Source organism: Triticum aestivum, chromosome 5B (assembly GCF_018294505.1).
Source record: "Triticum aestivum cultivar Chinese Spring chromosome 5B, IWGSC CS RefSeq v2.1, whole genome shotgun sequence".
In the NCBI taxonomy this organism is placed as follows: domain Eukaryota; kingdom Viridiplantae; phylum Streptophyta; class Magnoliopsida; order Poales; family Poaceae; genus Triticum; species Triticum aestivum.
This window is the reverse complement of record NC_057807.1, coordinates 659,456,444-659,470,279: the sequence shown is the minus strand read 5'-3', so window position 1 is coordinate 659,470,279 and position 13,836 is coordinate 659,456,444. Positions and strand designations below refer to the sequence as shown.

General features: G+C 43.6%; 1 protein-coding gene across 1 annotated transcript; it reads right to left on the bottom strand.

Moving 5' to 3' along the window:
• Positions 1 to 10,163: 10,163 nt before the first annotated feature.
• LOC123117468 (protein synthesis inhibitor II) lies at positions 10,164 to 11,200 on the bottom strand. The gene has a single exon (XM_044538217.1). It carries the CDS (start codon positions 11,136 to 11,138, stop codon positions 10,299 to 10,301), a length of 840 nt encoding a protein of 279 aa, XP_044394152.1. The 5' UTR covers positions 11,139 to 11,200; the 3' UTR covers positions 10,164 to 10,298.
• Between the last annotated feature and the right edge of the window lie 2,636 nt (positions 11,201 to 13,836).

Sequence of the window (13,836 nt, the reverse complement as noted above, 5' to 3'; positions counted from 1 at the left end):
AATTAGTGAGTGTCGGCGATAGGGGGTCCTTCCTATACGACCCAGAAATCGTCGGGGATATGCCCTCCTGGCACACACGCTCGGCAAATTGAGGTCGTGTGCGACTGGCGAGCGAGCAAATACGGTTATACGTATAGTAGTGCTAAAAATACAATTATATAGGCAAAATCATTTCCGGTTGTAATTTCATCGCACACGGTCAGTCCCCGCGAAACGTTTCCGTTCGTGTATACATCCCACATAGTCGCTGCAAGGAAAACGTTTCCGTTCGTAGGTACATCACACACAATTTCCCCCGTTAAATCGTTTGTGATGGCCTTCCCATCGCACACAATACTAATAATTTTATCGTTTGCCATGAATGCATCACACATGGTGCGTATAATAAACTGTGTGGCAAATGCTATCCATCACACACAACTTTTATGTGGTAAACGTTTGCTCAAGGTGGCCTAACGCAAACAGTTTTGAAAAGAATGTTGTGTGTGATTGCTCATCGATCCAACATGGTTTATTGCTAGAAACTGTGTGCGTTGCCTTAGGTCATCACCCACGGTATTTTCTCAATAACCGTTTGCAATAGCAAAAACCAATTAGCATGCTAATTTCCTTATTATTAATAATCCATTTATTAATCTAATTGACATTCATATTAAACACATATTATATTTCATTCCCATATTAAGGAAGCATGATTTCATAATTGAAATACATTAGAGTACAACATGATATAACTTCAGCACTCAGCTACCTTGTTACACAACTGCACCAGCACCAAGTTTCACATGCAACATCTAGAACCTTTCGAAATTAGCATCATAGACGGTACATAGACAAATGCATCTCATCGGGAAACTGCGGAAGCGGAAGGCGAATATTGAGCCTTCATTGGTGTTGAAGGTCTTTGCAACTTTAGGCCAGCACCTGTGGATGATTGACCGTCCATATAGGTGGTTTGAGAGGTACTCATCAGTCAACTGTTTTGCAAAGGCCTGAAAACAAGGATGTGCATAAATATCTTCTCTATACTAGAAATGGGGCAAAGGAATAAAAAAGACAAGATATAATAGCATACAATAACAGAATGCAGCCACAACAATTGAACATCGCATTGCTGAATTGAACCAAGCAGTTAACTAAACACCACAACAAATGAACCAACCGTTAACCGAGCACCACATTGCACAAATATAACATACTCCTAATAGAAGATCGGATAGTTAACCAAACCAGGCATGCTTAACAACTTGGAAATATATCAATTGTATTTGTTTCTCATGTATTTAGTACACCCAAATTCGATTGATTTCTCACATGGTATACAATAACAGAATACACACACAATAATTGAACATCGCATTGCAGAATTGAACCAAACAGTTAACTAAACACCACAACAAATGAACCAAATGTTAACTGAGCACCACATTGCATAATATAACATACTCCTAATAGAAGATCAGACAGTTAACCAAACCAAGCATGCTTAACAACTTGTAAATATAGCAACTGTATTTGTTTCTCATGTATTTAGAACAGCCAAATTCAATTTATTTCTCACATGGTATACAATAACAGAATGCACACACAATAATTGAACATTGCATTCAAGAATTGAACCAAGGAGTTAACTAAACACCACAACAAATGAACCAAACGTCAACTGAGCACCATAATGTACAATATAACATACTCCTAATAGAAGATCAAACAGTTAACCAAACCAAGCATGCTTGACAACTTGGAAAATTGCATCCTAAAGAATTGAACATCACATTTGCAGAATTGAACCAAACAGTTAACTGAACACCACATTGCATGACATATAAAACATATACACTAGAGCAGAAGATTGCATGGTAAAAATAGATAGCACAATTCACTAGAATTTGTTAAGGAAAGGCAATAGCTAGCAAAGTGAACATGGGTCCTTATAGTGAGCTAATAAGACAAACTACTCATTGTCGGAGATATCAATGACGATTGGCTCCTTGGACATGGAAGAGGGCGAGTCCTCCGCATCGTGGGTGCCCTCGTTGTAGTGGTGAGTTGCCTGAGCCGCTCCAGGAACCAACCTGCTAGCTCTCGAGATGAGGTAAGCATGTGCACGCCGAGAAAACACCTGGTAGTCTTCGTCAAAGGCACCGACGGTGGCCTCGAGAAAATGCCATGAACTGTCGTTCAAAGCAGCTAGCCGCGCCACGACGTCGGTGTGTGAGGCGTTGATGGTGGCCTCGACGACGAGGTGCTCCTCCAAGATCTGGGGGTTGGCACGAATGGCAGCCATCACGACCTCATCCGCGCGTGCGGTCGTGATTTGCTTGTCCGCTGCCAAATGCTCCTTGAGATGCTGGCTATACTGCATACACCATGGCTTAGGACGACACTTATTTGGTGGAGGGATCGGTGATTTTGGTGGAAGGTGTCGCGCTCGCGCCGACGGTCGAGGCATGTGGGATGTGGAAGGAGGAGGTGGATGGGGTTCGGGTCTGGATTACCTGCCTGGATAGGCGAGGCCGAGCAGCATGAAGGAGGGTCGCCGGCGAGGAGGCGGCGCTGCAACCAAGGAGTGAAGGTTTCAACTTCGAAAGGAAGGAGGAAACAGGGGAAATATGGCTTTTGGTAAGGTGGAGGGGGTGGGGAGGTAGATATTTCCGCGGAAGCCGAAAATTTGGAATCGCTTCAGCGAAAAAACTGGCGCGCAAAGTGTCATCAGACATGGCCCTTTATTCAGAGCGGGCTGTGGACTGTAGCCAATGAACCTTCTCGAGGAAGCCAAAAATTTGGAATCGCTTCAGCGAAAAAACTGGCACGCAAAGTGTCATCAGACATGGTCCCTTATTCAGAGCGGGCTGTGGACTGTAGCCAACGAACCTTCTCGAGTAAGCCATAGGTGTACTATACACCGACGGTGCTCCAGGATATTTTGTACTGCATCTCACACAGTTGGTGATAATAAACTGTGTGAGATCTACTTGATTTTTCATCTTGATTTAAATTACATAATGGGGTCACAGCTCCAAAAGATGGTGTTTGATTTGCGAGAACTTCTATCTATAGTGAACATGCAACTATAGGTGCGTCGTCAAAAAATTTGGAATTATTCAGGGTTCGTTTGGACATTTTTATACGGTAACTTGGTTTTCTAGGCATTTCAGGTGCACAATTCAAAATGAAACCACATGCACATGCTCCGGTGCACCAAAATGGGTTGTAAAATGATATATGTTTCCTTGGGTTGATGCTTACGTCCCATTCAAGAAATGGGGATGAATTTCAAACACCACGACACCGTGGGTCTCCGGCAAATGTTGAGGTGCTTGCTTTTGTAATTCTAGTAAATAGAAAACTCGTCTGAAATTCATGAACCTTGGCATGCTATCATGGAACAACATCAAGATGCTGGGGTAAAAAAATATTGTCCCATTTAGGCCAGGTTATGCTATAAGCTTCTCGCAAACCATAGCTTCTCTCACAAAAAGTATGATGGTTTCGGTAGGGAACGTTTCACCTTTCTGGACGAAATGATATCCGTTGCATCTTCTCGATTTCAAGTTTTTTTTAGTGTCAACATAGAACAACAGGAGTGTTTTGTCAATTTTTGGGATTTTTCGGTGTTCGCTTGGACATTTTTATACATTAACTGAGTTTTCTATGCATTCATGTGCATAATTCAAATCTGAACTACATGCACATGCTCTAATGCATATAAATTAGTTGAAAATTCAAATATGTGTCCTTGGTTGCATGCTTATTAGGTCCCATGCAAGAAATGGGAACGAATGTCAAACACCCTACCACCGTCACTCGGACGCAAATATTAAGATACCTGGTTTTTAAATTCTAGTAAATCCAAAGTTCGTCTGAAATCCATGAAACTTGGCATGCTGTAATGGAGCGGCATCAACATGCCGTGGTAAATTTTTTGTCCCATTTGGGGCAGGTTTGGGGATATGCTTCTCATAAACCAGAGCTTCTCACAACAAGCCCGATGGTTTCGGTAGGGAACGTTTCACCTTTATGGATGAAACGATATTCATTGTCTCTTCTCGATTTCATTTTTTTTCCTATTGTCAACATAGAACAACAGGAGTGTTGTGTCAATTTTTGGGATTTTTGGGGGTTCGCTTGGACATTTTTATACATTAACTGAATTTTCTATGCATCCATGTGCATAATTCAAATTTGAACTACATGCACATGCTCTAATGCATATAAATTAGTTGGAAATTCAAATCTGTGTCCTTGGTTGCATGCTTATTAGGTCCCATGCAAGAAATGGGAACAAATGTCAAACACCCTGCCACCGTCAGTCAGCCGCAAACATTGAGATACCTGGTTTTTAAATTCTAGTGAATCCAAAGCTCGTCTAAAATTCATGAAACTTGGCATGCTGTCATGGAGCGGTATCAACATGTCGTGGTAATTTTTTTATCCCATTTGGGGCAGGTTTGGGGATATGCTTCTCACAAACCAGAGCTTCTCACAACAAGCCCGATGGTTTTGGTAGGGAATGTTTCACCTTTCTGGACAAAATGAAATCCATTGCCTCTTCTTGATTTCAACTTTTTTTCCTAGTGTCAACATAGAACAACAGGAGTGTTTGTGTGAATTTTTGGGATTTTTGGGTGCTCGCTTGGACATTTTTATACATTAACTGATTCTATGTATTCATGTGCATATTTCAAATGTGAACTACACACACATGCTCTAATGCATATAAATTGGTTGAAAATCCAAATTTATGTCCTTGGTTGCATGCTTAATTAGGTCCCATGCAGGAAATGGAAATGAATATCAAACACCCTGCCACCGTCACTCGGCCGCAAACTTTGAGATACCTAGTTTTTAGATTCTAGTAAATGCAAAACTCGTCTGAAATTCATGAAACTTGGCATGCTATCATGGAGCGGCAACAACATACCGTGGTAATATTTTTGTCCCATTTGGGGCCGGTTTGGAGATATGCTTCTCACAAATCAAAGCTTCTCACAACAAGCCTGATGGTTTAGGTAGGGAACATCCCACCTTTGGGGATGAAACGGTATCCGCTGCCTCTTATTGCTTTCAAAAAATTTCTAGTGTCAACATAGAACAACACGAGTGTTGTGTCAATTCTTGGGATTTTCGGGGTTTGTTTGGACATTTTTATGCATTAACTGAGTTTTCTATGCATTCATGTGCATAATTCAAATTTGAACTATAGGCACATGCTCTAATGCATATAAATTGGTTGAAAATTCAAATATGTGTCCTTGGTTGCATGCTTAGGTCCCATGCAGGAAATGGGAACGAATGTCAAACACCCTGCCACCGTCACTCGGCTGCAGACATTGAGATTCCTTGTTTTTAAATTCTAGTAAATCCAAAACTCATATGAAACTCATGAAACTTGGCATGCTATCATGGAGCGCCATCAACATGCCGTGGTAATTTTTTTGTCCCATTTGGGGCAGGTTTGGGTATAAACTTCTCACAAACCAAAGCTTCTCACAACAAGCCTGATGGTTTCGGTAGGGAACGTCCCACCTTAGGGGACAAAACAATATCTGCTGCCTCTTATTGCTTTCAAAAATTTTCTAGTCTCAACAGAGAACAACAGGAGTGTTGTGTCAATTTTTGGGATTTTCGGGGTTCGTTTGGACATTTTTATGCATTAGTTGAGTGTTCGATGCATTTATGTGCATAATTCAAGTTTGAACTACATGCACATGCTTCAATGCATATAAATTGGTTGAAAAATCAAATCTGTGTCCTTGGGTGCATGCTTAGGTCTCATGCAAGAAATGGGAATGAATTTCAAACACCAGGGCACCGTTGATTGCCGGCAAAACATTGAGATACTTTGTTTCTAAATTCTACTAAATCCAAAACTCGTCTGAAATTCATGGAACTTGGCATACTATCATGTAATGGCACTGACATGCTGTGCTGTTTTTGGTGTCCATTTTGAGAGAAGATGCACTCGAATAACAGCCAACAAAGGCATTTTGAAACAAATAGCTGCCACTTTAATATCTCAAACGTTTGTATAATTCAAATCGTGTGCGTTCTCTTAAGCATTTACATGATGCCACGTGTCTTGGTTTTAATGGCTACAGGAGGTGCCGTGCGGACAGCTGCTTGACTGAACGGGAGGCGTGCGAGTGCAGTCCGGTGCGTAGGCTGACCGAGAGGCTCACCGGGAAGCGTGCGAGCTGTTTAACACAGGATTTGTGCATCTCTTCAACGCAAACGGTTCAGATTGAATACGGTATGCAAATTAAAGCCAGACTTCGGCGCTAAGCCAAGAGACAATGCGATTTGTCAAAATATGCAGCTAACAATCACTAGCACTATCTAATTTTTGCAACTAAAATCACTACCACTATCTAATTCATGCGCGTGTTTCGTACGCACTCACCGTATGGGGCGTGCTAGTAGTTGTGTGAAACGACGGTAGGCGTGCCAGTAGTTCGCCACGCAGGCTCACTGGGAGGCGAGCCAGCCCTTTGACCGCCGCCCACCTTGATCCCACTCCTCCATATTAACGGCGCGTCCGCCTCGCTCTGTGAAATGATGGTATAGAAATGCTAGAAGTCCGCCGCGCAGGCTCATCAGGAAGCGAGACAACCTTTGACCGCCACCCGGCTCGCTCCCACTGGTCTGTATTAATGGCGCGCCCGAGCGGCCGCACCCCCCATCCTTGCCACACACACAATCCTCTCTCTCCAACCCCATCCTCGACGCCGCTCTCAGTCCTCAATGTGCACCGGAGCATGGCGTGAATATGGAGATAGAGGTTTCCGTCGCCGCCGCCGAGGTGGAGAACGAGGCTGCCAACAAGCGGAGGCGGGTCGAGAAAGAACCGCAAGCGACTCCAGTAGACCTAGACTTCATCAAAAACATCCCCGATGATATGTTGAGAGTCATCATATTCCTCCCCCCAATCAAATATGGGGCAAGGACAGCCGCCCTTTCCTGTTGGTGGCGCCCCTAAGGCTCCTCACCCCTGTCGACCACCTCGACGCTGATGAGCTCTGCCATGGCTATCGCAAAAGCTTGGATGCATTCTCCTCGATCCTCGGCAGTCACCATGGCCCAATCAGGGACCTTATCACGGGCAAGTTCCGTTCCAATGGAAAGGACCGAGCCAAGCTTGACGAGTGATTACGATCCCCCGCCATAGATCAGCTCGAGAAGCTCATTTTTAATAATGGGCATATGCACTCGCTGCCAACATCCGTGCTCCGCTTCGCACCCATGCTGCGCCTCGCCAAGTTCATCAACTGCCATCCCCTTAATGACGCGCCCGCTCTTTTTCTACCACGACTGAAGCACCTCGAACTCATTGCCGTCCGCATCCCAAAGGATGACATGGAACGCCTGCTCCGCGGCTGTATTGCACTTGAGTTCCTTCATCTTCAGGCGATGAATTGGTCGAGTACCTTCCACATCACCTCCATAACTTGTAATGCACAGTGATTTTTTTGAAATTAAGTCAAATATTTTCAAAAATAAATAAAAATAAGTAAGGAAAAAAAGTAAAAGTAAAAAGACGAAACCAAATGAATAAAAGGAATGAATGAACCAAACCAACAACTCCGGACTGGCCGGCCGCCATGAACTCCCTTGTGACGAGTTTTTCTTCCATCTCACTAGAACATTTTGATTCACCAATAAAGTTGGGCGAGAATTCTCAAGAAAAAAAATCTCACTAGAGGCAAGATAAAGACGATAATTCTGAATCCCAGCATAGGTCAACAGTTAGCGAGCAAAGCCACACCCTCACGCAATTGTAGGCACTATATTGTGCCAGCCCAGTTCGAGGTTTTTAGTGTGTTCCCCGTTTATAGAAAAGTACTAGAACCTTCATAGACCCTTTTTTTCCTTTTATGTTTTTTCTATAAGCTTCCCATTTTATTTTTCTTTCCTTTTTTCTTTTCTCTATTTTTTAACATTTTTTACAATTTCGTATAAAATGTAGGAGTAAAAGCATAAAAGGAATATGCCCCATATTTTAATTTTTTGAACATTCTCTAAAATGCAGGGACATTTTGTGAAATTCAGGAACATTTTCAAAAATGAGGAAACATTTTTTCAAACTTGTGATCACTTTTTTCAAATTAATGAACAGTTTCTAAAATCCAGACACATTTTTCAAATTCGTCAACATTTTTCGAAATACAGATATTTTTGTTCAAGTTAATAAAAAAAGTTCAAACCAGCAGCAGCCATGTAGGAAACCGACACCCCCGGCCCACCCAATCACCCTCTCGGTTTCATTTCCTTCCACTCCGCGCCCTTCTCCCCCTTGCTTTGCATCTGCACGCTCCACCTCTGCTGCTGCCGTTGTACGTCTAGGGCCACCACAGTGGCATTGCCGGACGTCCGCAACCAGCACCGACACGCCCACTGGCCTTTATGACAACGCTGTCCACCCTGGAGCCGGTGTACATGAATTTCGTCCAGCTAGTTGAAATGCGGGTTGAAATGTCTTCGGGCAGCGTTGGATGGCCCCCTCCTGCATCCATGTCCACGGACTGCCCCTTCCCCCTGTCCCAGACGAATGCAGGAGAAAATTTATGGGTCGTGGTTGGAGATGCCCTTAACACCTCCAAACATGTGGATTGTAAAAAAGCACCCCAAACATGTGAACCCTCGCCCTCGCAGGAACCAGTGGCACTAGAACAACCGCGTTGTCCCTGTCTCCGGCGGGGTACTGTCCCAGTCTCATCAGGGTTGCTATACTGAGTCATCAACTCCTTGTGGGGTCTGGCCTTGAAGCTTTGCACCTTCTCTCCCAGGAAATCCACCTATTCAATGAATACCAACTGTATATAAACATAAAATCGACAAATAAAATATTGAAATGGCACAATATAAGCCAAACTTGTATGGCGTACGATACATATAGACTTCAACATTAATCCTTCAAATAGTAACACGTTATTTGGGACATGGCTAAATGGAGCGGATTCAAATATTGCAGGACATATTCGGATAGGGATATGTGGACTGTTTTGGGCTATATGAAACTGCAAAGGTGATATGATCTTTAATGGAAAAAACTTTATCAACTTTTGCAGGTTATCCACATAGCCACTGCTTGGATCCGTACGTGGTCGTTACTCACTCATGCGGACTCTAGGGGGCTTTTGGTTACTGGGTGCAACCATTGGGAGACGGTAGCACGGGTTATCTCCAACCAATTTAAATGGCGAACTAATAATAGGCTAGGTGTTTAGTCATCTTAACTTGTTTTTTCGCCGGCTGTGGCATCTTTTTATCTTTACTGTTCTTGTGCTCCTTTTGTGAGCCAGTACTGGCCCTTAGACTCCGTTTGCATACTTTTGGTTAATAAATTGGCTGCATGCATCATTATGTGGGGCTTTCCTCCCTTTTAAATAAAGAAAAACAATATAACCGTGTATGTAAGTGTGAGAATTTTCTGGCCAAAAAGTACTAAAATATGTAGATTTTCTGGAGGGGAATTTGTGGTACACTAGTTGGTTACCATGGATCCCCCGGGATACCAAAAATGCTAAACGCACGGACTCATTACGGGGGCATTACGGACCCTTCCTTCTAATTCTTTTTCACCCTCCTGATTTTCAGGTGGGTGGGGCCTCTTCCTCCCCCTTAATCCAATCAACATCTAACAAGTCACAAACACTTCGTAAACCCCCCGTATTAGTCCGTGAATGTAGCATTGCTGCCAGGATACCTGTCCTTTCCTCAGGCGAGAAACCCGCCTGCAATCTACACCCTGGATTTTCAGGCGATCCATTTGGTAACATCGTGGAACGGGCTTTCTCGGCCCGATCCTCCCGAAATCCCCGGGCCGCTCGCTCCGACCTCCGCACTCCAGGAGAATTCTCCTGGGCTCCCCTTGTCTCTTTTCTTGTGATCTGAGTCGCCTTGGCGCTCTGTTCTTCTGCTCTTCTCCCTTCACTCTCTTCACTCTCCCTTGGTGCCCAAATGGCAATGGGATATTTCACATGGCAGGAGGAGGATCTCATATGAGCAGGGAAATCCCCTAGGGGAGTTTACTGCCCATGGTTTTTTCACCCCAACAACCAAATGAGCCCCTGGGAGTCTAAAAGGATGAACATAGTTCGCGCTTCTAATATGTGCATATGCAAAACATATGTTGGATAGCAATTCTATGGTTGGGCCCAATATAAACTAGACATGTTTATTTATTCATATCATTCACTGACTCTGTGACATTTATTTATTTATATCATTCAGTCACTCTGTGACATGTTTATTCGACTTGTACAATACCCATGCAGATATACCTGCACAACTACTACCTATTTCCCCCCACTCTTATGAAACAGCTCCAGCGCCTGGGCCACCGTCATCCCACCGGGCACCTGGACGAACAGCAGGATCCCCAGGGTGGCGGCCGCCTGCTCCGCCGTCCTCACGCCCATCTTCTCGATCGGCGTGAACTTCGCTGGCGCCTTTCCCGGCGGGGGCTTCGCGTCCGTCTTCAGCAGCGCTTCGGACAGGTCCTGCCATCCGTTCACCTGGGCCTTCATCTCATTGCCGATCTTCCCGCTCTTCTTCTCCTTGGGGTGCAGCACTCCAGCCACGAACCCCGACACGGTCTGGAACCGCGTGGCCTCGTGCACCATGAGGAGCAGCGTCGTCACCGCCTCCCTCGCCTGCTGCTGCTTCGGGCCGGAGGTCTTATCGGCCTTGGTGCGCCCGTAGAGCGCGGTCACCGCGTCCGCCATCTGCTGCCGGCCGAGAGCGACGTTGGTCAGCTTGTCGGTGTCGCCGAGGAGGTCGCGATACGTGCCGCCGAACCCAACGTGGGTGGCGCCGGGGATGAGTCCGGGGGTGAGCTCCCACCAGGTGCCGTCGCTGCTCTTGAAGCCCTCCCAGTAGAGGTTGTCGGCGCGGGTGGCGAGCGTGAGCCCGGTGCTTGCCGGCGATGTCTTGAGCACGATGTGGAACCACCTGCTCGGCGGGACGTTGGGCTCGATCGGCGGCAGCACGGGGCGGTTGTGGGAGGAGTGCCCCGGGTTGCGGAGCTTGTTGCGGATGCCGTTGATGAAGGTGACATAGTCGGCAGAGCTGGCCTGGACGTTGAACGTCGCCGTGAAGAGCGGCTTGTCCACGTTCTTCGCCATCTTTGCCGCCATGGATACGAGGCTTAGATGATACGTACTATCAAGCGAGAGGGGTTGAGATATGGAAGAGGATGAACGAACTGGAGATGAATTTATAGGCGATCGACAGGTGCATGCTGTCAAATGATAGGCTTTGTATACGTGTACGTGTCATATGTAACTTGTACGTGATGCTGTGCTTGTGTGTTGTATACAAGGCAGGTTGTCAGAGATGATCCTTATCTTTGTATAGCTTGACTTAAGGTCAATCCTAATACTACTACGTGATGTGTGTGCGTATGCTTACACGAAGGCGTTTTTGGAGCTGATCCTTATCTTTGTATTGCTTGGTTTAGGGGTCTGTCCTACTAAATAACCTGCCGCCAATTGCAACCCTATTGATCTATATAACATGCACGCGTCCTTACCTAGATGTATACGCCTACACGCCTTCACTTTTACATATGCTTGCTTTCCTAGCTAGCTAGTCCAAAGAAGGAGATGCCAAGATTCAATTTGGTTTGATTTGCAGCACTGCACGGCTACGCAGAAATATCGTTCTGGAATGGAGACGGCATGTTTTTCTTCTGGGGATTAACTAGTGGATGATCCCTTTATTTATGCCGAAGATCAGTTCATCACACTTTCTCAGCTTGGAATTAATCGGTCGCAGCATCTTAAGCGCTATCCTTCTACCACTAACTTGAATAAGAAATCTGCGGATGTCATGTCTCGATTTAGTGATGCAGGGATCAGTTCTGTCTTTGGAATTCTGAGTATATGTTACATTATCAAAGGCGCAAAAGTCACAGTAGTAATCCAGAAGGATTGTACTTGTGTCGAGCTGTAAACATGATCTTTCATAGAGAAACAGGACGATCACTCTCGGCTCTATTTTTCTGTTATGAAGCCAATGATCAGGCAGAGCAAAGGTAGCAGGTTCTGCCTCGGGTAGGGAGAAATAAAAACAAAGACATGCGACATGTTCAGGCAACCATCCCCGCGGAAATCGTCATCAGTGGCGGGTGGAAATTGGTTATCAGTGGCGTGCCCCGGTCACATTACTGTCATGTACACTAGTAGTGTGCCTTCATACCTGCAGTAACCTCTTTCTTTTACTCTCACATCGCACATCAAGGCAGTCCTAATTGTGACAAGTACACAATGAAACTTCAAACATCACTAGTACAGAAAATTGAACGGGGGGTTAACTGGATTACATAGCTAAAATAACCGTTAGTTTGCTTCAATACACATCCAATGATTTGGACCCCATTGTTTAAATCCAAAATGACATTCGATGAGCTCGTCGCAAAAAGAAATATGGACCATAGAAATATTGCACACTCCTAGTCCGCCCAAGCATCTTGGATGCCGAAAACTTTCAGTTTTTTCCGAACTATTTAACCTTTTTCTTTCAATCTTAGTTTCCACCAGGAGCAAATGAGGCTATGTCGGTTTTATTTCCTCTTTCCCTTTTGAAAATCTTCTATGGACTATTTCCGGCCGGTTTTAGAATCTTCCACGCATTTTTCTTCTTCTTTGTTTCTGTGTGTTTTCATCATTTTTCTTTCTCTCTGTTTGTTTTTTCTTTTCTTATTTATTTATTTTTTCAAATACGTGCCAAGTTTTCACTACAGGTTGAACATTTTTGGTATACACGTTGTCCAATTTTTAGATAGCCATTGAACATTTTTTTCTCATACATGTTGAACATTTTAACTGAATACATTTTGAACATTTGTCAAATGCACATTGAACGTTTTTATATAGGTTTAAAAAAATCAGATACACATTGAACATTTTCCGAATAAAGTTTTAACATTTTTATTAATATATGTTGAACATTTGTCAAATGGACACTCAACTTTTTAAAATACATAGTGAACATTTTTTTAATACATTGAACATTTTCCATAAATACGATGAGTTTATTTCAAATTTGCAATATATTTTGTAAGTGTTATGCACATTTTTTTTACTTGTATGAACATTATTGCAAAATTAGGGTACCAAATTTTTACATTCTATAAACATTTTTTAAAAAGCCTGAACATATTACGCAACGCGTCACATTTTATAAATATGTTGAACAATTATTTGAATGATATTAACTGTTTTTACCAAATTATGCGAAGATTGTTTTCTCATTACGTGATCGTTTTAATATGCGGTGAACTTTTCTAAGTCAAAGATTTTTTTAAAGATATATACTTAAAATATTCCAAAAATAAAAAAATAAAAATCGAAAATGGAAAAGGAGTAACAAACGGAACCAAAAGAACATTAGAAATGAACCAACTACCCTCGACTGGCCCGGCTCGTATGAGCTCCTTTGAGACGAGTCGTTCTTTCATCTCACTAGAGAAAACCGCTAAAAACAAGTCTAACTAGGGGCAAGATAAATTTTTAAGACTAGATTCAAGATAAATTCTAAAATAAAATAGAGGCAAGATAAAGACGCGCCCGCCACCCTCTACTCGTCCATGCATGAGAACACTATGGGAAGGGCTAACTAATAGGGTAAGGTGGGTTCCAGTGGGCTAAGCGCGCTAGATCATGTTTTTTTATTCTTGTCCAATGGATACTCACTAAAGCAAAAACATATGTTAGATAGCAATTTTATTTTTATGTTTTGAAAGAAAAGGTGGCTCAAGGCCGACCTTATATTTCAAAACAGGCTGAAAAGCCTGTGAAAGTAACATGTTACATCAAACTTGTGAAATGCACC

Excerpts from the sequence above, each read along its gene's own strand:
- LOC123117468 (XM_044538217.1), bottom strand. The coding sequence starts at position 11,138 with ATGGCGGCAAAGATGGCGAAGAACGTGGACAAGCCGCTCTTCACGGCG.